Genomic DNA, 25914 nt, shown 5'->3' with positions numbered 1-25914 from the left:
TTTGTTCAACAATTTTAATTATGGGGTTAAAATTGTCTATTGACCTTATATTTTGATCTTTAATTATTGTGATTCCAAGATATTTAACTTTGTCTTTTATAGGAATATTGAGGAATGTGCCTTTTAAATTAGATTTAATGGAAAGTAATTCACATTTATTTGGATTTAGAGTTAAACCAGAAGCTTTGGAGAAGGTGTTGATGATTTCAATAGAGTTTTTTATTTCACATTTATTCTTTAAAAAAAGTGCAGTGTCATCGGCAAGCTGGGAAATTATGATGTTTCTGTTTGCAACATTAATTCCTGTAATTTGTTCCTTGATTTTAACTGAAAGAATTTGCATGGCCAGAATGAATAGATATGGGGAGACTGGACTGAGACCTCTTTTCAAATAAAATCTTTTAGAGCAGCCATGTGATAATTTTACGGATGCATTTCAATTCCTATATAACATTTGACAACTTTTAATTAAGATTTGTGCGTATCCAAATACTTCTAATGCTTTAAATAAAAATGTATGTTCAACTGTGTCAAAGGCTTTAAAAAAATCTAGAAACAATATGAGACCGTCCCCCTCTATTAAATCTGAGTAATCTAGCAGATCCAAGATAAGCCTAATATTATTAGTTATATGTCTACCTGGTATGAATCCAGACTGAGTTTCATCAACCACTTCTTCAAGAGTATTCTTAATTTTTGTAGCAATACAACCTGCAATAATTTTATAGTCATTTTGTAGTAATGTAATTGGTCGCCAGTTATCTAGAAGAAGCTTGTCTTTTTGTGGTTTAGGGATCAGTGTAATCAGACCTTGGGTCATTGTTGGTGGAAGTGATCCAGAATCCAAACTTTCAAGATAAACTTGATGTAAAAATGGCAATAGCTGTTCTGAGAACTTTTTATAAAATTCTGCATTGAGGCCATCAGTACCTGGTGATTTATTTAGTTTTAATTTATTGATGGACTTTTGGATGTCTTCAAGTGTAATCAAGGAATCACATTGTTCTTTACTATTTTTTACTAATTTGTTGCATTTTATTCAGAGAGTTAATAAATTGTGTGACAGTTTCATCAGAACATCTTGACTGATAAAGTTCTTGGAAAAACGTTTCACAGTAAGATGAGATTTGAACAGGGTCTTCACAGATATTATTATTGATTTGAAGTTTCATAATACTGTTAGATATTTGGTGTCTTTTTTCTAATCTAAAAAAATAAGAAGAGTTTTTTCCTCCTTCTAACCATTTCTGTCTCGATCTGATGTACGCTCCTTTAGCTTTGGAAATGTAAATATTGTCCAGGTTCAGTTGTAAATGGTTTAATCTAATCTTTTGTTCTTCAGATAAATTTTCTGGCAGAACATTGTTCAATAAGATAATTTCTTTTATTACTTCTGATTCTACTTTCCTTTTTCTTTTAGCAATCTCAGCTCCAGTTTTCATAAACATTTTTCGAAGTTCATATTTTAGGAGTTCCCAATTTTTACTGAATTCCTTCTGATTGCAAGCTGTATTCCAATACTTTATAATTATTTGTTTAATGCTTTCTTCTACTGTTTTGTTTTCTAACAGTGAAGAGTTGAGTTTCCAGTAAGCTGTAATTTTATTTTTTCCGCACTGGTTTAATTTATTTTTTTCAATTAAAATAAGCTTGTGGTCTGATAAAGGAGCTGGAAGAATCTCTGACTTAATTTCATCAGCTATTAAATCAGACACCAGCCAGAAATCAATTCTTGATTTAAAGGAGCCTGTTTTGTTTTGCCACGTAAATTCAACTTTGGAGTTATTTTTTTGCCTCCATACATCAATCAGGCCAAAGGTTGACATAAAGTTTTCTAGAACTGTGTTTGAATTTGTATTAGCCTTTGGAGGAAATCTATCTAATGCTTCATTAAGAGTTGAATTGAAGTCCCCACCAATAATAATATTCATATTATGATATTTACCACATAAGTAATTCACCCCATTACTTAATCTAACATAAAGTTGCATATTTTCTGCTTTGGTATTGTACCCATATATAGAACCCAACAAAAAAATTTCTTCATTTATTGATACAACTAATAAAGTAAAATGTCCATATGTGTCTAAGAATGAACATAATACATCTCCACTGAAGTTGTTTCGTAATATTGCCACTCCTGCTGACTGAGTGGAGCCATGTGCCAGCCATAGTTCGTCCCCCCATTGAGTTTTCCAGAACTCGGTATCATTTGCAGTTGAATGAGTTTCTTGGATAAAACAGAAATCTGCTTTAAAATTTTTAAGATATAAAAATGTTGCCTTTCTTTTAATGTTGTTCCTTAACCCTCGAGCATTGAGTGAAATAACTTAAAAAAAAAGAAATGCTACTAAGAGTTGTAGCTTCTAACCCTGAAAATTGAGTTACAGAAAAATCTAACAAACTCTCCCAACAGAAAAATTATATAATAAACGGAGCTTTTTCAATATTTAATGTCATTACTTAACTTTTAGTTCTGATTCTCAAGATGTCTTCTAGTCATTAGCAGGTTCAAGTTCTTTCCTCCTTCCTCCTTTGTCAGTAACAAAGGCTCTGGGACCGATGTAGAAAGCTGTTTTCCCTTCTTCGCGTGCTTTTTTCACCAGTGGCCACAGCAAGTTTCTTCTCTGACGGTCCTCTGGGGAGAAGTCCTCCTTGAAGCGCAGGTTGCTTGATTTCAGAAAAGATGACTGCTTGGCCGCCTTCCATACCGTATCCCTGTAGTGTCTCATGGAGAACTGGATCATCACTTCTCGAGGACGACCCGTGCCTGTAACGCGACCCAGCCGGTGTACGCTGTCGATGACGTCTGGTAGTTTTTCTTTGCATCCTGGCGCTGTCTTCTGGCAAATGGTAATAACCTTGCTACGAACATCTTCTCCTTCTTCTTCATTTATTCCCGAAAGCCGCAAGTCCCATCTTCTTTTATAATGTGAAAGTTCGAGCAGCTTATTTTCCATTTGCAGCACCTTTTTTTCTGATTTCTCAATTCTCCCGACGGTTTCTGTCATCTTTTCTCGCATTTCTTTCATTTCAGCATGGATGTAATCCACCGAATCTTTGAGATCATTTATGCTTGCTTGAAGACCGTCCGCTCTCTCGTTTATCGTCAACTTTAAAGTTGCTATGATATTTTCAGCGAAGTCATGGTCTTCTGTCGATTTGTGACTTTTAGCCGACATCTTAGTTGGTGTATTTTCTGTGCTGACGGATTTGCGCTTACCACTTGCAGCCATTCTTTAAAATTTTCAAGACGTCCTTTTTAAACAGCTTTAAGCACAATATTTAACGAAGGTATCAGAATAAATGCTTCCCTGCGTTAAAGCAGCAATAACAGCTCCCTATCCAGACAATCTCGGGAGAGCTTGCAAAGAACGACCACTCACGCCGCCATCTTGGCCAGCCAGGTTCCATTTACTTCTTGCCCTCCATCTGCATAGGGTGACGTCGATGCTACGTCATCTGAAACTCAGCAAGAAAATGTACATCTTGGCCAAAAAACCCAAAACACATCTAGAAATGGAGATAAACTCTCTAGAAAAAACTTGTTTTTTTCATTTTATAAAAATTTCTACAAAGAAAAAAAAGAAGAGGGCTGCACAGTGGCGCACTGTTGGTAGCACTGTTGCCTTGCAGCAAGAAGGTCCTGGGTTCGATTCCAGCCGGGGTCTTTCTGCATGGAGTTTGCATGTTCTCCCTGTGCATGCGTGGGTTCTCTCCGTGTACTTCCTCCCACAGTCCAAAAACATGACTGTCAGGTTAATTGGTCTCTCTAAATTCTCCCTAGGTGTGAGTGTGTTTGTGCATGGTTGTTTGTCCTGTATGTCTCTGTGTTGCCCTGGTGACCTGTCCAGGGTGACCCCGCCTATCGCCCGGAACGTAGCTGAAGATAGGCACCGGCAAACCTCCCGACCCCATTAGGGGGAAAGGGTGAACAGAAAATGGATGGATGGATGGAAAAAAAGAAGAAATTTCTGTGTTTAAAAAAAAAATCTTCCTTTTTCTAGAATAAACTCAGAAATTATTCGGTTAATTTCATAAATTATCTATAATTTCTAAAACACAAATCGTTTTTTTGAAAGTGGACAATTTGCTAGAAGACACTTGAGAAATTTTGTCTCAGAAATTCTGTTTTAAAAAGTTGTTTCTAGAATTACTGAACAGCTGTCGATTGTATTCTGCTTTTTAAGAGGCGAGCCCGATCAGTGTCACTATCTGGGTGGAACAACATCAGCTTGTGCGAGGAGAAACACGCCTGGCGGAAGAGGCACGATCAGACTGTGAATGGTTGGAAGGATGTCAGAGGGAAATGTATCAGGTAGTGATTTTGCGGAAATGGAAGAGGGTGCTGATGATGTGGATAATGAAGGACCTTGGCATATTCAAAAAGCTAAGCATAAACGAAAAAAATCAAGACAACAAATAGAATCATCTGTTTCCGAGGCTGACGGAGAAAATGTTACGATGTCAGAATTTAAAATAGTTCTGAAGTTTGTCAAAGAGGGTGTGTCCTTTGGTAAGTGGAATCCAATAAAGCTGACAAAAGAAATCAATTCACTGGTTGGAAAGGTGAAATTTGTTAAAATATTAAGAGATGGATCGTTATTGATTATCTGTAATGATATTAAACAAAAAGAAAGAGCGCTGAATATAAAAAGAATCCTTGGTGAGAATGTGAGAGGAAGACTTTTGGATGACAAGAAGTATGTATGCGGAGTCATTTCGGGGATTCCACCTGATGTACCAGTTGATGAGATCAAGTCTAATGTTTCAGGAGGGAAAGTGGTGGAAGCCAAACGATTGAAAAGAAATAAAAATGGAGAGAGGATTGATAGTTTTTCTATCATGTTAAAATTTGAAGAGAACAGTCTGCCAGATAAAGTGTTTGTGGGATATTTGAGCTATGATGTCCGACCATTTATTCCTCCGCCGCTGCGGTGCTTTAAATGCCAGAAATTTGGACATGTCGCGGCAGTGTGTAAGGGGAAACAGAAATGTGCGAGATGTGCTGGGGATCATGAGTATGGGAAATGTGAGGAAGGGGCTCCGCTGAAATGTTGTAATTGTGGAGGTGGGCATAGTTCAGGATTTAGGGGATGCATAGCTAGTAAAAGAGCTGAGGAAGTTCAGAAAATCAAAGTTACTACTGGCATTACTTATGCGGAAGCAACGAAAAAAGTTCCTGTTCAATCAATATTATACCCAAAGAAAGTGTCTGGAGGAGGAAAAGAAGGATCTAATTGTTCAGAATGCTCTAAGATTAAAGGTGACACTTTACTCATGACAAAGGAGGATTTTGTATTGTTCATGGTAGAAGTTGTTAACTGCACTGCTCAAACACAAAGGAAAACGGAAAAAATTCAAATAATAGTGAAGGCAGCCCAAAAGTATCTTGATTGTAAAAATGTTAATTGGGAATCAATAAAGAAAAAATTAAATGAGACACAATCTTCTCAACCTCAATCATGCAGTGGCGGCCCCTCTTCGTTATGTTAATTATTTTCCAGTGGAATGCAAGAAGTCTTATTAGTAATGGTCTAGAGTTTAAGAAATATATTTCAGATTTGACAGTTAAACCTCACCTGATTTGCATTCAAGAAACCTGGCTTAAGCCTCATCTGGATTTCAAAATTTCTGGGTATACATCAATTAGGAATGATAGAAAAGAAAGACAAGGAGGGGGAGTAGCAACTTTTGTACTAGACAGTATAAGATATAAAGTGGAATCAATAGGGGAAAATTATGAATCAATAGTTATTAAGATTTGGATAGAAAATGACCAAATGTCGGTGATAAATTTTTATAATGCTAACAAGAAGTTGTCCATTCAGAATCTCAATGAAGTAAATGATCAAAACGTAGGTAAGACTGTATGGTGTGGTGATTTCAATTCTCATAATATTTTATGGGGGAGTCTTAATACAGATGTAAATGGATTGACTGTTGAAGAATTTCTTGAGTTACATTCTCTGGTTTGTCTTAATGATGGCAGCACTACTAGATATGATTGTTGTAGGAATTTAAAGAATGTTTTAGACCTAACATTGGTTTCAAATACATTAGCTGGAATTACTTCTTGGGAGGTGATTGATTCTCCAATGGGCAGTGATCATTTTCCTATTCTAATTTCAGTTGGTTCTGAAGTGATAAAAGAAGAGGAAGGACAGATTCCAAGATGGAAGTTAAGTAACGCTAATTGGGAGTTATTTAAAAATCTAGTTGATAGTCAATTTAATAATCTGGATGAGAATTTGTTTTGTGATGTGGAGATGTGTTATTCAAAGATTAAGTCTGTCATTATTAATGCAGCTGAAAGTTCAATTCCTAAATCAAAGGGAAGAGGAAATAAAAAGTCTACTCCATGGTGGAATGAGCAATGTAGTATTGCTATAAGGGGAAGAAATAAAGCTTTTAAATTGGTAAGAAGATGTCATACCTTTGAGGCACTAATTCAATATAAGAAAGCACAAGCTATAGTTAGGAAGACTATTAGAGAAGCTAAGAAGGCTTGTTGGAGGCAATACTGTAATTCCATTGGAAGAGAGACCAAACTGTCAGAGGTATGGAGAGTTATTAAGAAAATGAATGGTGTTAAAAAGAGTTTTTCCTTACCGGTTTTAGAATTAAATGGGAAAATAGCGGTTAGTAATAAAGAAAAAGCTGAATTATTAGCAGTAACGTTAATTAAGGTGAATAGTTCAGAAAATTTATCTGAAGAAATGAAAAGTAATAAATTAGATTTATTGGATGGAAATCCAGAAGTTACTACTAGGAGAGAAGTCTCAAACCAGGATTTAGATATGCCTTTTTCTATGTATGAGTTAGAAAAAGTTATTAATAATGCTAAGCAATCAACTCCGGGGAAGGATGGAGTGTGTTATGTAATGCTCAAACATTTTAAATATTCATCTCTTACTGTTATATTAAAATTGTTTAATCTGATTTGGATGACTGGGAGAATTCCAGCAGAATGGAAACAGTCAGTTATAATTCCCATCTTAAAACCTGGTAAAAATGCAACAGACCCATCAAATTATAGACCTATAGCTCTTACATCTCAATTAGGGAAAATAATGGAGAAGATTGTTACAGATAGGCTTTATTATTTTATTGAGAGTAAAAATAAATTTTGTCCATTCCAGAGTGGTTTTCGTAAAGGGAGAAATACGATGGATGCAGTTCTGTGTCTAGAGTCAGAAGTAAGAAAAGCTCAAGCGAATAAAGAGTTAGTGATAGCTGTGTTCTTTCACATTGAGAAGGCATATGATATGTTATGGAAAGAAGGATTATTGATTAAATTAGGGAAAATTGGTATAGGAGGTAAGATTTATAATTGGATTTTGGATTTTTTGTTTGGTAGAGAAATAGAAGTTCGGGTAGGGGTGAATTTCTCTTCTAGATATACTGTTGAGAATGGTACCCCCCAAGGTAGTGTGTGTAGCCCAATTCTCTTTAATATTATGATTAATGACATTTTTGATGAGATAGATAGTAGTATAAGCAAATCTTTATTTGCAGATGATGGTGCTCTATGGATTCGGGGACATAATCTGGTTTATTTACAGAAAAAGATGCAGGCTGCCATTTTGAAAGTGGAAGGTTGGGCTAATAAATGGGGTTTTAGGATGTCAATCGCAAAGACTCAAGTAATTTGCTTTTATAGAAGACATAAGGAAGTTAAGTTGAATCTTTATAAACATAAACTTGAACAAGTGAAAACAGTGAAGTTTTTAGGTGTCATCTTTGATGAAAGCTTAACTTGGAAACATCAAATAGAATCAGTTCAAAATAAATGTAAAAAAGTGAATAATTTGTTAAGATGTCTCTCAGGACAGGAATGGGGAGCTTCAAGAAGTGCACTGTTGGGAGTTTATCAGGCGCTCATGAGATCTATTATGGATTATGGGGGTATAGCATATATGGCAGCTGCTGACAGTCATTTGAGAAAACTTGATAGTGAGCAAACACAAGCATTGAGGATTTGTTGTGGAGCTTTCAGAACATCGTCTTTAGCTGCTTTACAAGTAGAAACTGGTGAGCTTCCTTTAAGATTAAGAAGGTTGAAATTAATGTACATGTACTGGGTGAACCTACAAGGACATAAGTGTGATCATCCAACTAAGATGGTGCTGAAGGAATGTTGGGAACATCATAAATTAAATTGTAATAGTTTTGGATGGATTGGGGAAATAAAGGCAAAACAGCTTGGCTTAACTATGCTCCAGTATAGTGCTACAGTTCCTCAATCTGAAATTCCTCCATGGTTATTTCTAACTCCAGAAGTTGATCTTCAATTAAATGAAATTCTTAAAAAGGGAAAGACTCCAGAATGGGTTGTAGTTAATAGATATTTTGAAAGATATAAAGACAACATAATTATATATACAGATGGATCTAAAGATCCAAATAGTGGTAGAACTGGGGCAGCAGTGAATATCCCACACCATAAAGTCTTGATTAAGAGGAGAACAGCTGACCATTTAGCTGTTTTTACAGTTGAATTATCAGCCATCATATTGGCCTTAGAATGGTTGCTTGGTAATGATAATAGGGAAGTAAGTACATTTATCATAGCATCAGATAGTCAAGCAGCATTATTAAGTATTAAATCTGGTAAATCTAGCAGATTAGATTTGATATTAAGAATATATCAATTATTAGTTCATCTTCATAACAATAAATGCTTGGTTCAATTTGTCTGGATTCCTGCTCATGTAGGTATAGAAGGAAATGAGGAAGTAGATATTCTAGCTAAGCAGGCCTTGAAATCAGATATTGTTCATCTGAATATTCCTTTGAGTAAAAATGAGGGTAAATCTATTATTCAAAAAGAAATTATTAAGATTTGGCAGGAGCTATGGGATAACCATGATAATGGGAGACAACTATATACAATTCAAAAGAGTGTGGGAGATAGTAATTATATGAGTGGAAGGCGGAAAGAGGAAGTAGTTATGTCTCGACTTAGAATTGGACATTCTGGACTTAATAGTTCGCTCTTTAAAATAGGAAAGCATGAGAATGGGGCTTGTAATTATTGCAATCAGGTGGAAACAGTGGAGCATGTCTTGTTAGAATGTGATAAATATTCAGAGGAACGCCAGATTTTAAAGTCGTTACTAAGTAGAAAGAATATAGGACTGTCTATGATTAGTCTATTAGATAATAAATCAAGTTATGTTAGAAATCTCTTATTTAGATTCTTAAATAACACTGGGTTAATGAGTCGTATTTAGGATATGAACAAGTATTTGTGTGTATGCCAGTGCATGCTCATGCATTAATTCAGGTATTAATGAGTGTGTTAGGATGTGAATTTGCACATCCTACACATCATTGAGGCGGATTTAATTCCCTCTGAGATCTCTGATGACCACACTCCAGTCTGGTAGGTGGCGGTAAATGCACCTCAAGTTGGATGCCAGCCGCCAATAAAAAAACAAAAGAAGAAGAGGAAGCGTCACTATCTGGCCTAAAGGTGGCAGTGTGGCGTCATCCAACCGTATATACCGAAAGAGTGAATGGGAGCAGTGGAGGTCTGAGAGTTTTCCACTTTATCCTGTTGAAGTCAAACTCATTACTGTAACCGTGTAGCAGTACTGTTTCTGGGATTTCTACCAAGCGGCTGAAGAATTCACATGGCGGCTGTTAGCGGTATGAGCAGAATATATGGGTTATGTCGTCATGCTGTTCGGCAAACGGCTGCACTGAAGACGCCGAGGCTGCTGCAGCGTCGGTCCTTCATAGTTACTGTGAGTTTAAACGGCGTCACATCAAACTGAAATACAGATGTAAGATGGGTTTAGTTGTATGTAACCCACAAAGGTCTAACACGGTGGAGTGGTTGGGCATTAAAGTCGCTTAGCAAAAAGAGGGTCATGGCGAGCGTTTTATTTGGCTGCCTTGGTGCCAAAATGTGCATGACCCTTTATATGCGTCACCGAATTCTCGCGATAGTTTATAAACAAGATACTTCTGTTAGCATCTCTAAGACTAATGCAGGCGACAAAATAAAGCAAAAAACATAACACCCTAATGGAATAATACGACTTCATTATAAATTCGATTTTTTTGCGTTATTTTCATTCGTTCGGACCCTGAAACCCAGCTATATAGCTAGTTAGCGGCCGGCTAAAGTTTTGGCTAGCTTCCTTTCCATTGGTCAAACAAAGGGGCGTGAGGACTCAAACCAACCAGGGCACCAGCTATTTTAGAACACCTACATGGCAGGCTACATATGGGTACCAATAAGCTTTGTTGTAAATGTTGAAGGACGTACTTTCAGCAGTAAACAAATGAAGTGTTCCAAAGGAATGTGCAACTGAGATGGTTAATTAAAATTTTATCTATTTGCACATTAAATACTAATCAGTGTAAACAAGTAACTGCAATAGTAAAGTCATACAGATACCAGGACGAATATGTTTTATCTCCTCCACTGTAGTGCTGCTGACCGTTCGTCAGGTGTGTGGCAGTATGGAAACTAGTTGAACATGCTGGACTGTAGACTCTGATAACCAGAACTCAGAACCACCGATTTAGTCCTTGTTGCTCTTAGGCTACGTAAGACTTTTTTGACGTCTTCGCTTCAGGAGTGGCTTAATGCAAGGACTATGACAAGTGTAGCGCCGGCCTTTTACCTTTTTCCACCACACTTTTTTCTTCCACTCAACTTTCCTTGTATATACTTGGACAAAACACTCTGATCAGTCAGCTTAAATAGCCCTAACGTTTTGTGGTTTATCGTTCCTGTAGAATGTGTTAAATACTGTCTTGTCCATAATTTTCTAGGCCACTTGAAGGTAACATAGTTACTTGATTGTACTCTAAGATGGCACTGTGTGTGTTCCTTTGGAAATACATAATGCCACCCCTTTAATATGTAGAAATCTATGTAAAGTTATTTTACACTTGTGGATTGAATCTTATTAACTGAAGTGTCAGATTGAGCTGAAATATTACCGTTTATTGTATTTTGTTTAGTGTCCATATTAGACAAGTTCAGGTATCCGATGATAAATCTGCATGAGGTGGGCAAACAGGACAAGGATTTAGTCTTTAGATTTGGGAAAGAAACAACTTAATCGAAGTGTTGTTGTTTTAGTTAACCTGTGGTGCCACCTAAAGGTGAACATGATCTTCTCAGAGCTGGTTTTATGAGTCTATGGTGACTAACTGCTTTAACGTGCTTTAAAACAGACTAATTAATACATTTTAAGATTTTCATTCAAGCAGAAACCAGAAATATCACTCTTTTTTATTTTTTTTTAACCAGACAGTAGAAGTTAAAATCTCACCACTTATTTTGTCTTGAGGACACCCAGCTGGTGGACCCTGTGTCTTCATTTGCTCCGATATGCTTGTAGGAAATGCAAATATAGACTTCACGGTCCGTTCGTCAGACACTCCCTTTGTGCTGCACCAAGTCTTTGGCTTCTAAATAGGCAAATATCCATGCAGTTTTTCTTTCCTTTTTTGTTAACATGAAAACAATTAATCGAGTTACGATTTATTGACAATGAATTGCTTATTAAATCTAAATTAATTCCAATAGATTAACTAATAACGTCCGCTTAGAGCTTCTTTTAGTGTTGTAGTTTGGCCGCCTTCCAGCAGAGGGCGCCACTGGTCATCCATAAACGGAGCCGTTGATGGACAGGTTGAAACAGAAACAAAGATGGCGGAGATATCTAAGAACGGGAAAGGGCAACGGTCCAAACAGAGTCCGGTTTGGGATGGAAAATGCACTTTATGCGGTTCTGTTTTGAAATATACACACCGGAGAAGCTTAATTTGTCACTTTAATGGAGCATTGTCAGCTTTTTATTAAAAAATTGCTGATTTGCTATGAAGTTGAGGATGTGATAACACAAAGCGTAGAGTTAATTTCTTCAAGAGTAAACACAAACGGTACTTCCGTATAAATATCTCTCTGTACATTGGGAAAGAAGTGCTTAAGATATTTTTTCTTTTCATCTTTATTTTTCTATTCAAAAATCTAAGAGGTTTCTGTTGTGTTATGTTTTCTAAGTTTAATAATGTGAGAAAACCAAAAAATTATGTTTATTCAGGCAGTGTTTTTCAACAGCTGATGCAAAATAATGTTAAAATTTAAAGTATATATTTTTAATTCAGAATATTCTGAAGAAAATGCTCTTCCTGTTATGGAAATAGTAGAAAAAACTCAGGTTTTTAAGAAAATGGCTGCTTATCAATTAGTTGACTTTAGATTAACTCATAAATAGATCTCTTGCATCCCTAGTTCTACTGTTTTATATCAAGAATTACAAAGTAATCTAGTCAGATCTGTAGTTACTCACATACTGGAGGCTTTTTGAGAATAAAATGATGAACTTTTCCTCCTCCAGGCTGTACAGCAGCAGCCCTTTGACTCGTCTCTGGAAAAGCCCCAGTTTCCTGGCGCCTCAGCAGAGTTTGTGGACCGTCTTGAATTCATTCAGCCCAATGTTATTTCTGGGATTCCCGTGTACCGGGTGATGGACAGGCAGGGCAACATAATCAACCCCTCTGAGGACCCCCAGGTAAATCCACTCTACCTGTATGTGTCGTTGTTAAAGTTCACATTAGGAGCTCTGCTGTTTGTTTCCCGTTCAGCTCTCCAAAGAGACGGTTCTAAACTTCTACCAGAAAATGACGCTGCTGAACACGATGGACCGGATTCTCTATGAGTCTCAGAGACAGGTCCGGTTTTTACTTCAAGGTTTAACCGGAGAACAGGTGCAATTTGATGTAAGATGCAATTGTTTGTTTTCAGGGTCGAATCTCCTTCTACATGACCAACTACGGAGAGGAGGGGACGCACATCGGCAGCGCTGCAGCTCTCGAGTCTAATGATTTGGTTTTTGGTCAATACAGAGAAGCTGGTACGAAAAAAGATGTTCTTATTATACTTTACGACCTTTAACCCTGTAAATGTCATTGTTTCTATTCAAAGTATTGCCTGAGGATTGTTTTGCATTTCATGCATTGCTTCAAAAGTATTTACACCTCTAGGGTTTTTTCACTAACTCCAGTGTATTTTATTCATTTTCTTTTTTGTGGTAGATCAACAGAAAATAAAAATGGAATAAAATTTAACAGGTTTAGTAGCAGGAATGTTCTATATTTTGCTTTAATTCTGGTTTCATTTTACTTGAGTATCTTTTTTGCATATACACTGCAGAATAAAATTTATCAAGTATTATTAATCTAGTTTCTAAACCAAATGTCTTATTACACTTGAAATAAAACCAAATTAACCTACAAGAACATTACAGCAAGATACAGGCGCTTGTTTTAAGTCAATAATTGTTGAAGCTTGATTTATAAAATGGTAAAAATCCACTGGCAAATTATTTCACATGTTATATAAGACAATAAGTGAAATAATCTTCCAGTGGAATTAGTAATTTTTCATAAATATTAAGGAATTATTGACTTAAATTAATCTTCTATAGTTTGCTGAAAAGTTACTTTTAAGTTAGTTTTGTCTTATTTCAGTTCCACAAACGATCAGGGTTCTTGAAACTCTGGAAAGCTGAATGATATAAAAGCATTTTTTGCTCCAATCTGATGGTTGAATAACCTAAAAAACAATAAATATCTTTGTTGTTGAAATAATAAAATGATTTAGCAACAAAAATGTTATTTTTAGATGTATAGTTTTTGATTAAAATGTCATAAATTACAGACCGTGCTACTAACTCGATTAAAAAATGTTCATCCAGTCCTGCAACTAAAATAAATGCCAATATATGTCAAACATTTTCCTTCCAGTTGAGTTATTCGCCACCTTGATTCTGTATTTCGGTTCCGTTAGCTGTATGATGACCGTTACCGTTTGTGGTTTTCATATATAAATATTCCCCTGTGGCTCCTCAGGAGTGCTGATGTACCGCGGTTTCCCCCTGGATCTGTTCATGGCTCAGTGCTACGCCAACGCCGACGACCTTGGGAAGGGCCGCCAGATGCCTGTCCACTACGGCTGCAAAGATCTGCACTTCGTCACCATCTCGTCTCCTCTGGCCACACAGATTCCTCAGGGTGAGGCCGCACAGCCACTTGTAATTAACAGGGTTCGCCTGAAATCCTTCAAAATGCTCCAGACAGGGTTTTTCAAGACATGGAAAGTGCTTGATTTATGGAAAAAGGTCCTTGAAAATGTTTGATATTCAAACTGCGCAGTCTGGTAATAAAGTGGAAGCTAATGTTTCATTAAAAGCCTAAATTTGGAAAACATTATTGCACACACTTAATAAAAGAAACTTTTTTTTCTCACTTAAATAATCAAGTCCCAGTTAAAATTCCTAAAATTATTTCTGTCTGTTAAATGCTGGAAACATCAAACATTTTTAGATATTTTTTTTGTAACTTTCTATGATTTCAAAGGTTTGTGAAGATACTGTATTTATGTTTAGGTGTTTAATTTGAGCAGGAAGGTTATTTAGCTTAACAAAATGTTTGGAAAGAGTTGAATTCTGTATAAAATCCTTTAAAAATGTTCGATATTCAAACTACACAGTTTTGTAATAAAGTTCAATCTAACGTTGGATTAAAAGCCTAAATTTTGAAAACATTACATACAGTTGAAACTTGATGTTTTCATACACCTAATAAAAAACCTTTTTTTTCCCTCACTGCTTAAAGTTAAATCAGATTAAACTTTTCTTCTTTTAGGTCATTAATAATTACCCTAATTATTTATATTTGCTGAATACCAGAAAACTTTGCGATAACATTTTTTTTTTTTTTTAGATTTTTCTTGTAGCCTTCTTTGTATTTTGTGTTTAAACATTTAATTTGAGCATTTAATTTACCTCAACAAGATTTGTTTGGGTTGTTTCAATGTAAAAAATAGTTATTACTCCTAATTACTTATTGATCTGTGTAATTGAAATATATGTTGTCTCATATTTTATACGTTATACGACATTACTAAAATTGGAGGATTTTTATGTCAAATTAGCGTTTTATTCTCAGATCAGTTAGGCTTGTAGGATGTATGAGAGACATTTAAAAACTACATTTTGTTTAATATCAGTTCGTCTCTGTTTTGCAATGTAGATTAATATCACAAAACATCAAGAACAGTCATAAATGATACCATATAATATGTAGTGCTGGGGAAAGTTTGAAAACTCCCGTTTAAATGCTTGAAAAGTGCTGAAATTATACCGTGGGAAAAGTGTATGAACCCTGATTTAACCTCTGATATGTGAATGTTGACGCTGAATGTTCCTGTTTTTCTCAGCGGCGGGAGCTGCGTATGCGCTGAAGAGGGAGAACATGAACCGCGCGGTGATCTGTTACTTCGGGGAGGGAGCAGCCAGCGAAGGGGACGCACACGCCGGCTTCAACTTCTCAGCGACCCTCGAGTGTCCGCTGATCTTCTTCTGTCGCAACAACGGCTACGCGATCTCCACCCCGACCAACGAGCAGTACAGAGGCGACGGCATCGGTGAGACGGATTTAAAAATCCAAACGGGTTGAACTATTTACCTGAGTAACGTTTTGGAAAAAATTTACTTATAGGAGTATTTTTACTATGCTGTGCTTTGAGTAATTTTATTATGAAGTATCTCTGCTCTTGAGTAAAACTTCTGGATTTTTAACCAGTGAATGAAATTAAAATATCAAAATTTCCACTTAACCTTAAATTTTGATCCGTATGATTATTTAATTTTTAAATATTAATGATTGATACTTGAGTAGACTTTTTACCAAATACTTTATAACTCTTGAGTAATTTCTTGGATGACTACTTTTTACTTTTACTTGAGTAAAAATATGTTGAAGTATTGCTACTCTTACTTGTGTGCAATTTGTTTGCGTACTCTGAACACCTCTGATCATTCATTAATCTATTGATTATTCTGACAATTAATTATTTATAAAAATTGATTTAAGACTTTTTAATACATTTTTGGCTTAATTACTGCACCGAATGTGTTGTTCTTTTTAGTCTCTATAATCCAGTTAACGATTAATAAATTAGTTGACAATTATTTCATCAATCGATTAATTACAATTAATTTGATTAATCGTTGAATTAATTGATTAATCGAAGAAATGATGTATCATTTCTTCTTTTTCTCCAGCTGCTAGAGGGCCTGGTTATGGCATGCTGTCCATCCGTGTCGATGGAAACGACGTGTTCGCCGTCTACAACGCCACAAAGGAAGCGCGGCGCAGGGCTGTGGCTGAAAACCAGCCTTTCCTTATCGAGGCGATGACTTACAGGTTCGCAGTTTGATCTTTTTTCCACGCACTCCACCCTCATTTCCGAATCAAAACATTAACAGTCAAGTAGTGAGAGAGGGGAAGAATTAAAAAAAAGACGTGTGCAGCAAATTAAAGTTACAACAGTTATTTCTTTCAGCACAATAGCAGCTTTATTGTTATTAAAATGCACATTTAACCTGTTTAATGAAGTTGGGATTTCACCTGTCCAAAGATCATTTTACATCTAAACAACCAGAAGTTGTCAGACGTTCCTGACAACCAGAAGCAGACAGTGCTTTTGGATTTGATTAACAAATTCTTGTGAAGGGGACATTTCCACAAGTTGTCTGAAGGAAATACTTTCACTCTCAAATGTTTCAGGTGTTCCCACTTCAGACCGGAATCGAATTACTACTTGTTGGGTAAATTGTATTACTAGTATTATCAAATATTCGTTGTATCATGTAGCCTTGTAGTTACATTTAGATAATGTTTCTGTGTGTTAAATAATTTTGATTCCTTCCTAAGGCCTCCTTGGGAGAGAGAGGTGACAGATATTCTCAGCAGGACTACCTGGGAGATGGAGGTGTTAGTTGCTCCCAGCAGAGTTTTACAGTCCTGCTATATACTCTGCTCTGTGCTTCTTTGTGCTACAAAGCCGTTGCTTTGAAGCTATACAACGTGTCCTATTCGACGCCGTGCCTGGAGCAAAAGGATCTAGAGTGTAGATAACATGTGTCTAGATAGTGAATGTTATTAGCGCTGCAACCATGTGATGAATTGTTGACCCCACCCCTTAGAGTTGCAGTGCTCTCTGTGATAGGGACTCTGAAAGCAATAAAATAGGGGAGCAGGCATATGTGTTTTCAGAGCGGTTGGAGATTTGTAACTGAAAGCACAATTCTGTCTGCTCTCCTCGCGAGAAACAAAGAATCTAACTCTCTTGTCTTTACTGTGTTTCTTTAATAGGTATTTAGACCTTACATTATTTGGTCCTTCGCAGCCGGATGTCAATATACCGGAAAGATTCCGGCAGGCGTGGTGGACCCCAGTAAAGACCGTGCCCACGGCAAGTTTCCTAGTGGAAACTTATCAGAACCTGTTCAAGGGCTGGCGCTCGGCCTGCCTGCTGGGATCTGACGGTTGACGACTCCAGGGAGAGACAGAGGGTGAGTGGATTCTTGTTTAAAAGTGTGGCGAATGACTGGGGGTCATTGCGCGAATAGAAAAACCCTGTAAATTCTAGACTCTAACAGGTAAAATTAGGGCACAAAATCCGTGAAGGACGTCCGAAGTCCTTGCGCAAAATTTCGTGGAAAAAGGCGCCTGGTGCAGACCTGCAGTAAAATTTAATAAATTGGAAGATAAAAATAAACATAATAAAATTTAATCAATTAGGCGATAAAAATAAAAAATAATAAAATTTAATCAATTAGGCGATAAAAATAAAAATAATAAAATTTCCTCAATTCGATATATAATAATAAAATTTAATCAACAATAAAAATATTTAAATCAGGCACTAAAATTGTAATTGGAACGGATGGCGGAGTCCGGCGAAGCAGGTGCTTAAATTCCGCAACAACACGTGTGCTTGTGTGTGTGATTGGAGATATTATTACCACTTGGTGTTTTATCTCATATAAAACAGTAGGGTTGAAACCAGCAAACCTGTCTTGGATGCACAGGTAAGAACCCCCCACTCGAAAGAGTTGAAGCGGGGGTTACCACTACAGGTATTTTTAATTGCTGGCCTACTGAAAAGATCTCCAGTTTATAGGATTCCCTAGGAGTCGAAAAAACTGGGCCAAATTTTATTTAAAAAAAAAATTTTTTTTAAAAATGGGGAAAAGTATAAGCAAGAATAAGCCAACAGACAGTTTAAAAACAAATGACTGGAAATATGTTGAAAATCAGGATCCGCATAAAATAAAACATTTAGATAAATGGATAACAAACTATAACTTTGACGGTCGTCTAAATTCAAAAAACCTAACAGTACTGCAGGATAAAATAAAACAAAAAACAAAGTCAAAACCAAAGAAAATGCGCAAAGAAGGGTATGAGGATGTAAAAATTTGGTTAGAATTAGCACAAAAAAGAGAAGAGGAGGAAGAATCGTTTGATGAATACAGCCTGAGAATGCATCAACATTACATGAGATTGAGGACTGGGATTTTAGATGAACACATTAACCACGCTATACACGTAGAAAAGGTCTCAAAAGAAAAGAAAAAGGTTTCAGGAGCCTTTTTCCAAGATGAGGAGCAAATATTTTATCAAGAAAGGAGAGGAAGAGGAAGCTTTAGGGGTAGAGGTCAGAACCCCAGAGGACAGAAAGGGAGATTGGGAAGAGGGAACTTCAGACAACGCTATTTAGGAGGATGTTGGTGTTGTGGGAAAGAAGGACACATAGCCAGATATTGCCCAGAAAAATACATATATCAGTCAGCATGACTAGAATCAGAAAGTTTAGAGAGTGAAGAGGTCCAATTAAATCTACAGGATTTATTATCTATGGACAGTGTAAGACCAGAAATAACTCTTTTCATGAATGATGGCAGAATGCCCAGTAAACTTATTAGGCAGAGATGGCCTTATATAGCTAGGATTAGCTTTGATTCCAACCACTGATGGGCACATAGCGGTTAAAAGGCAGTCAGAAATAAAAAAGGGAGATTTCTTTGTTGTTAAAGGAAATGGAACTCCACACTATTATTATACATTAAATGTGCCCAACAGACCTCCACATAACTTTACTCAGGCACTCCTGACTGAGGGAGGTAAAGCCATCTCTGCCCCCCAGGATCAAATGCCTCCAGACAACTTACACATAATTCTTTGGTTCAAAAATGCGTCTGGGCCTGATAAGAATTATGAAGACAGGCTCAACAAGGTCACTCCAGCTAAAATCACAGTGACCTATCTGTATACAGATACAAAACACAGCCGTTGCAGCTGTCGCTCTTCCTGATGATTTAAAATCTTTAGACAGAACGTGGACCTCCCCGCATGTATCTCTGTTTAAGTAAAAAAAAAAACAGATGATGTCTTTTCTGGGGTTAACTAACTATTGTCGAAACTGGGTGCCTAATTATGCAGAAATTGTGGCCCCTTTAAGCAAACTAATGTATAAAAAAGATCTAAAAATGTCTTCCTCTTTGAAATGGACAGAGGAAGCAAAAAAAAAAAGCACTATGTGGAATAAAAGCAGGCCCTAGTGTCAAGTGCTGTGCTTGCCTTACCAGACTATAAAAAACCTTTTTTCCAAATGGTGGATTGCAAAGGTCAGTATATGACCTCGGTACTAGTTCAACAACATGGTGATAAAATGAGACCAATAGCATATTTTTCTTCCAAACTTGATAGTGTGGCGTGCGCCCAGCCTCCCTGTGTGAGAGCAGTGATTGCTGCTTCTATGGCTGTAGAAGTTAGTGCTCCTGTTGTACTGTTTCATCCGTTAACATTAAAAGTACCACATGCAGTTTCAGCACTATTATTACAAACAAATATGACTTTTTTATCGCCTGCGAGGCATCTCTCCTGTATGAGCACATTATTATCGCAACCTCATCTGACTATTGAAAGATGCATGATTTTAAAATCCTGTAACTTTGTTACCTCTTCCAGATGATGGTACAAAGCATGATTGTCAGGAAATGGCAGAACAAAACGCAAAGAGTAGAAATGATTTAAAAGATCTACCATTAGATCAAGGTGAAATATTTTTTGTTGATGGTTCCTCAAAGAAAAATAAAGAAGTGACGATTTACACCAACAGTCAGTATGCGTTTGCAACAGTACACACGTTTGCACAGTACTGGAAAAATAGGGGTATGATAACTACTACAGGACAACCAGTAACTCATGCAGACCTATTAAAAGAATTACTACAAGCTGTGCAGCTACCAAAACAACTAGCAATTTGTAAATGTGCCGCACACACCACAGGGAAAGATAAAGTGTCTCTAGGGAACGACTTCACTGATGAGATGGCAAAAAAAAAAAAAAAGCAGCGGAGGGACAAATAAAGATCTTATATATGGAAAAACAAAAATCAAACATATGACAAAAGATCCTAAAAGACATGCAACAATTAAGTCCTAAAAAAAGAAAGAGATCTTTGGATTAAAAATGGAGCAAAAATAGAAGATCAAATCTATAAGTGACCTGCAAACAAGCCTATTTTGCAAATGAAAACTTGTATAAGTGGGCTGCCATATTGAGCCATGGCGTTTCGCATGTCTCAACAGGGGGGATGGTAGGACAGATACATTAACATTACACTATTTATGGATTTATTTCTTTTTCAGGAACTTTTAATGCATTACAAAAGGTCATTTCATTTCAAAAGTGCCTATAGAAAGAAGAGAGGGCTGCAAATGAAATAAGGAAATAAAGTGAATAAATAAATAGCTAAATACATGACTGATTAGGTAGAGAAATAAATAAAATAAAAACTGTGTATAGAATTGACAACTAAAATATTAGATAAAAATGTTGACTAGAAATTGATTGAATATAGAAAAAGTTTGCTAAACTGTACAAATTTGTTGTTGAAGGATAATATTAAGTTAGAAATAACTTATGGGGTAATGAAAGAGGATCTGGTGGAACTTTTGTAGAGAATAATGTAGATCAGGGGGACTTGCAGCCCCCTTGCAGCAGCTCAGCAGGGGAGCCACAGCGCTGTGCTGTAACTTCTACCCCACTAGATTCAACTAATTAACATGTGAAGCCTCTTTGCATACCACTATTTTTTAAGTGCGAAGTAACCCCCACTTGCAGCAGCTCAGCAGGACAGAACGGGAAGGTGTGATGCAGATCACTTTCTCTCCCATCATCTAAAAGTACCTCTTGACAAAAGGTATAAGTTACAATTTTAGTAGTGGAACGACAAAAGGTACCCCAAAAAGGTTTTAAGTTCAAATTAAAATTAGATGAAACTAAAACATATCTGCAGGATTTTGAGGTAATTTGGTTTCCTAGATTTAGTGAAACATTTTCTCTTTAGAGTAGATAGTTTAAACAAGCAAATACATAGTGAGCAAGGAATAATGTGGAAAATGTTAAATATAAGTTTTTAGCATCCAAACACTGAGTTTGTGTCAGCTGTCCTGACTGTCACACACAGATACTCTTGGTAATGGTTTTCTGTTATTCCTTTAATATTACTTTATATATTAAGTAGTGAGTAGTTTAGATTTTTATCTTTAAATTTGTTTTCATTAGTCTGACTCTTTAGTTAGCTATTTGTTGTGCACTCATTTAGTTAACTTTAAGTGTCCGTTCTTTATATTTTGGTAAATATAACGAATTAATTTCTTTCTTTTGAGTTACCAGTTTCCTCTGGACCCGTTCACCAGGGGAGGGGGAAATTTGGTCTTTAGTTTAATTTCTTTCATTTGTAGATTTGGTAATATTCTGACCAGTATTTGTTAGGTTTTTGTGTGTTTAATTGCCCCTAGTGTGTGTTAATGGTCTGATCAGCCACTATTTAAGTTCCCCTCATGTCTTGTTTGTTAGGTCAGTTTGTGCTTGAGTTTGTTCTGTTACCACCTGAATTGTACTTTGTTATGTTGACTTCAGTTTGGGCCCAATTTATCATTTTTGGATTTTCTTTGTCGACTATATTTTAAATTTTCTCCAACGTCTCTCTGGCTGGTTTATGCATAACTTTCACAGAGTCTTAATTGGTAAACATGCCTTGTCAAACATTGGTGAAAATTCTTGAGAAGTTTGTAAAACGGATTATTTGAAAATCATAAGAGTAAAATGAGATAAGGAGCTTTAAAACTGTAACGTGAAGTGTTTTGGGAAAATAGTAATCTTGAAGATTTAATGCATGCTAAAATAAATTGTTCTGTTTGTTTTGAAAAGTTTACCTTTTGGGAAAAAGGCAGCATTGAATTTGGTAGAATTTCTCAGGGAACATAATAAACCTGTTTCATCAACATCGTTATTTAAAGTAGTAGAAATTGTGATGCATTAGCAGGTAATGCATCATCAGGGGGGAGAATATGTTATGGGTTTATCTTTTATATTACTTAATTAGACTAAATACAATTTTTGAAGAACATGTTTGATCTGTGTTACACATAAGAAGTGAAAGGAAAGATATGATCTGGTGAAATATGTGTTTCTTTTGAATGGATTTGAGTTGTTCTTCATTGAAGGATGTTCTGACAATGGGCTAAAGTATTTTTGAAACCAATAGATAACAAATTTATAGCGATTAATGAAGCATATTTTGGTAAATTAACTTGGGAAACAATTATAGAAATTAAAAATATTATTGTGTTAGCCATTTTCAGAGCATTAATTTAATGGATATATATTTTGAAAATGTCTGGATTTGTTAAGTTATACATTGACATTATAATTTCTCCAGGTTTAACTCTTTTGAATTTTTGTTTAAGGAACGCATGTAGAATGTTTTAGACAAATAACCAGTAAGATCTAGTTTGTTCTATAAAAGTAATTTAAACTGGACTGTTTAATTCACACTGATATTCATTGTTTTGATGATAAATGTAAACTGTACAACTGCAGCACATTTTAAGCTTTTGTTTATTGTTTTGTTTTGTTTGTTTAGTTCTATTTTACAAGATTGGTTTAAGAGGAAGATCTGCAAGATCAGATCAGGAAGAAGCTGGTGATTACAAGGTTTTGGTGTTTTCCATCTGTTAGAGTATATATATAATAATTGAAGCGTAGATTGAATAGATCACATCCACCATTTAATGAGCAGAACTGGACAAGTAGGAGATAAGGCTTCATGTGATGAGTTGCTCATGGCTAACTACATACAGACTTGCTTGGAGTTCTGAGCTCCAGGCCTGACTCTGAACTACAACAAAAGCTGTTGTCTCTGAGGAGGAATGCGACTGCTTGGAGAAGCGGTTTCACACTTATTTCGACGATAGCAGCCACAGAGCCACGAGCAGTGGAGATTTCACTCGGATACACAGTGAATTGAAGATATTTGTGATGACTACACAAATGAATGATGTCTTTGGAGAATCTGATCTATGTTTTGTCGTTACAGTTTGCTGCTGGTGCCCTGCGGATGTGGTCTAATTCAAAGTCTGCGTTCTTTGATAAAAAGGATTAAAGTAATTCCCCTGATTTAAAATGACAAAGTCAAATTTACTTTCTTTAAGTTAAGCCATTGTTTGATTGTGCTGACACTTTTGCAGCTGCAGTGGTTGAATGACTTTATGCACTTTAGCAATTTCACTAAGTCCATAACAGATGAGTTGGTGAGCTTTCATTGTCCCTTTGGGGGTCTTAACTCTCACTCTTAACAGGTATCTCTTTGTTCTAACTTTGACTGACATTCCCCCAACACCATGAACAACTAATGTTATGTTTTCACCTTCTAGGCTCAACCTTTTAGCTGCTTGATGAGTAATGTAATTAGTATCAGAAGCCAAGTCAATCAAAGTGCCTATTTTCTGGCCTGCGTTCGTAGTGACTTCCAATAGCATTAGAATGACAGGTTGCTCTTTTAGTCCATATGACTTCATAAGCCCAGAGGCTTCACACTTTGTGTTTTTTGTTGAAGCGGTCACATTTGAAAAGGCTTTTCTGCATTCTTCTGCTAGTTCTGGTGAAAGTCCAGCTATAAATTTTTCCTGCTCTTCTGTCAGTCTATTTTCCCTTCTTGGTTTAACAGTCTCAACCTTTGTAAGCTCACCCTTTGGGCAAAGGAGGAAATGGTGATCTGAAAAGCTTCTTTTCTTACAATCTTTATTTCTACAAAGGTAAGTATTGATGCAATCAGCATCTCCATGCTTTCTCAAACACCTTTTACATGTGTCCAACGTCTTTACAATGTTGAGCTTTTCAGGTAAATTCATTGCTTTGAACTGTTTGCAGAAGAATATTTTATCTCCATGTCTTGCGTCTCCACACACAATACAGACATGATTCTTTCTTGTGGATCGAGTAAAAGCATGTCGTTTCTCAAACTTCTTCTCAACCTTTTCACTCACTCCAGGTGGCTCCAATTTCTCTAGAACTTCCTCCTGTGTTTTTAAAAATTTGAGAAGACTATCAAAATGGTTATCTGGTGTAACTGCATTGGCAGGATTAACCATAAAAACTAGCCAGTCTCTCTTTATAACATCAGGTAGTTTACTCTCTAGAGATTTAATAACCAGAGGATTTTTCATTGCTCCAATGTTACCTAACTCTGTTAAGTCAGCTAGAGCCTTTTCAATTGCTTGAATAAGATCTATCACTTTCCTTGGCTGGTTTGCTTTCAGGGGTGGAGTCTTCTCAAGCTCTTCAATAATTTCTAAAGCAATGCTTAACTTGTCGCCATACCTATTTTCCATCACTCGGAACATATCTGCAGCAGTATCATAAGCAGACAGATGTAATTCATTACAGATTCTTTCATCCACACTATCCAACAACTGAAACTTTTTCACTTCCACTGAGCCACTTGGTTCTCCCTGCTTTTGCAGGCTTTCCCAGTCTTTTCTCCATCTGTGAAAGTTTCTTTTACAGCCATGAAATCTTGGTAGACAAATGGGTCTAATCTTTACACTGGGTGCAGGTTGAGCTAGTATAGGAAAAGATGTAAGGTCTGATTGAGCAGCATCTGATTTCCTCTCCTCCTCTGCAATCGTTTGTGCTATGGCAAACTGCGATTTTCTTGTTTGAAGTTTATTTTTCATCAATTTCATTTGTTTTACTCTGTCTTCTATATTGTCCCTTTCTTCTACTGGAATCCACATTTCCCAGGTCACAAAACATTTAATAGATTCCTGGATCACATTCTCCACGAAGGACAGCTGCACTTCATATGCGCTTTTGTACACAGTTAAAACTTTTATGTCAGAAGCATCAGTACAGGCCTTTTCTGCCTCTTGGATTGCAGTATAGAGTTCATCTTGACCATATTTTTTCCACAAATTAGACTGAACTATTTGTTTGACTTCTTCTAATTTTAATTCACAGTCAATAATAGTCTTTTCCAAATCAGTTTTTTGCTGTTTATCAAGTTCATCAGCTTCATCTCCCACCTCTGCCAATAGTCCAGCTTTGTAATCATCATTTGAATCACTTACATGTCTGGCATCAGAAGTTAGCTTTTTAAACTCCTCTCGCAGTTCCATCTCTGTCATGTTGGAAGCTTTTCTGCTCAGGAAGTTTGCTTGCTTGGTGAAGGAAGACTTTGCCATGGTGCGATCCAGCTTTAATTGTTTCACTGACTTTCCAAACATTTCTTCAGCCATTGTGGACTGTATAGATGAGATGACCTGATGTTCCTCCTTGACTTGATTCGTCAAAGCTCTTCTCAGGTCTTCACTTCCATCTGATCTTCAGTTGGTTTCCAACTGGTTCCCAATTGGTTCGAACTGGTTTCCAGCTGGTTTCCATTGATTTTCAACTGTCAAGTTTTTAGTCTCTACAAAACACCTTAGCTTCTGCCCAAACTTGACAAGGCTTGCTCCCATCAAAGAAATCCCGGACCAACTCTTCTCAGTGTCATCTTTTTATTTTATTTCTCTTTTCTTTTCTTTAAATCACTGTTCTTTCCAATACATGACACCTGAGCAGGTTGAAAACCTACAAACACACAAAGTACAAATTACTTTTTGAGTCATCAAAAGAAAATAAACAAAATGAACTACTTTCATAAATCCATTTTGTAAAGCCAACAAGATCCTCTGAATACAG

The 25914-nt window shown here is 36.4% G+C and overlaps 3 protein-coding genes and 1 long non-coding RNA gene across 5 annotated transcripts in view; 2 read left to right on the top strand and 2 right to left on the bottom strand.

The window, feature by feature from the left end:
- The first annotated feature begins 9497 nt into the window (after nt 1-9497).
- Nucleotides 9498-25914, top strand: part of LOC114133516 (2-oxoisovalerate dehydrogenase subunit alpha, mitochondrial-like) — a 21017-nt gene continuing 4600 nt past the window's right edge. Inside the window, exons 1-7 of one of the 2 annotated variants that reach the window (XM_027999504.1) lie at nt 9498-9752; nt 12369-12542; nt 12616-12702; nt 12776-12884; nt 13882-14043; nt 15251-15457; nt 16098-16239. In XM_027999504.1, the coding sequence (XP_027855305.1) occupies nt 9639-9752; nt 12369-12542; nt 12616-12702; nt 12776-12884; nt 13882-14043; nt 15251-15457; nt 16098-16239 (995 nt within the window). In that variant the 5' untranslated portion in view covers nt 9498-9638. Of the gene's footprint in view, nt 9753-11891; nt 11911-12368; nt 12543-12615; nt 12703-12775; nt 12885-13881; nt 14044-15250; nt 15458-16097; nt 16240-25914 lie in introns of those variants that run through there. The other variant, XM_027999505.1, reaches the window with a different exon arrangement.
- Nucleotides 16246-19893, top strand: LOC114133545 (uncharacterized). Its single transcript, XR_003593200.1, has 2 exons — nt 16246-17003; nt 18837-19893. It is a non-coding gene; the product is annotated as an uncharacterized LOC114133545 (long non-coding RNA).
- LOC114133523 (uncharacterized abhydrolase domain-containing protein DDB_G0269086-like) overlaps nt 19467-25914 on the bottom strand; it is a 21956-nt gene continuing 15508 nt past the window's right edge. The window contains exons 3-4 of the mRNA XM_027999511.1: nt 20508-20625; nt 19467-20109 (exon numbers count right to left, since the gene is read on the bottom strand). Coding sequence (XP_027855312.1) covers nt 20579-20625 — 47 coding nt within the window. The 3' untranslated portion in view covers nt 19467-20109; nt 20508-20578. The remainder of the gene's footprint in view (nt 20110-20507; nt 20626-25914) is intronic.
- Nucleotides 22561-25914, bottom strand: part of LOC114133496 (uncharacterized) — a 3777-nt gene continuing 423 nt past the window's right edge. The window contains exon 2 of the mRNA XM_027999470.1: nt 22561-25803. Coding sequence (XP_027855271.1) covers nt 23385-25469 — 2085 coding nt within the window. The 5' untranslated portion in view covers nt 25470-25803 and the 3' untranslated portion in view covers nt 22561-23384. The remainder of the gene's footprint in view (nt 25804-25914) is intronic.

Source organism: Xiphophorus couchianus, chromosome 18, assembly GCF_001444195.1.
Source record: "Xiphophorus couchianus chromosome 18, X_couchianus-1.0, whole genome shotgun sequence".
In the NCBI taxonomy this organism is placed as follows: Eukaryota; Metazoa; Chordata; class Actinopteri; order Cyprinodontiformes; family Poeciliidae; genus Xiphophorus; species Xiphophorus couchianus.
This window is presented reverse-complemented; position numbering and strand designations above follow the sequence as displayed.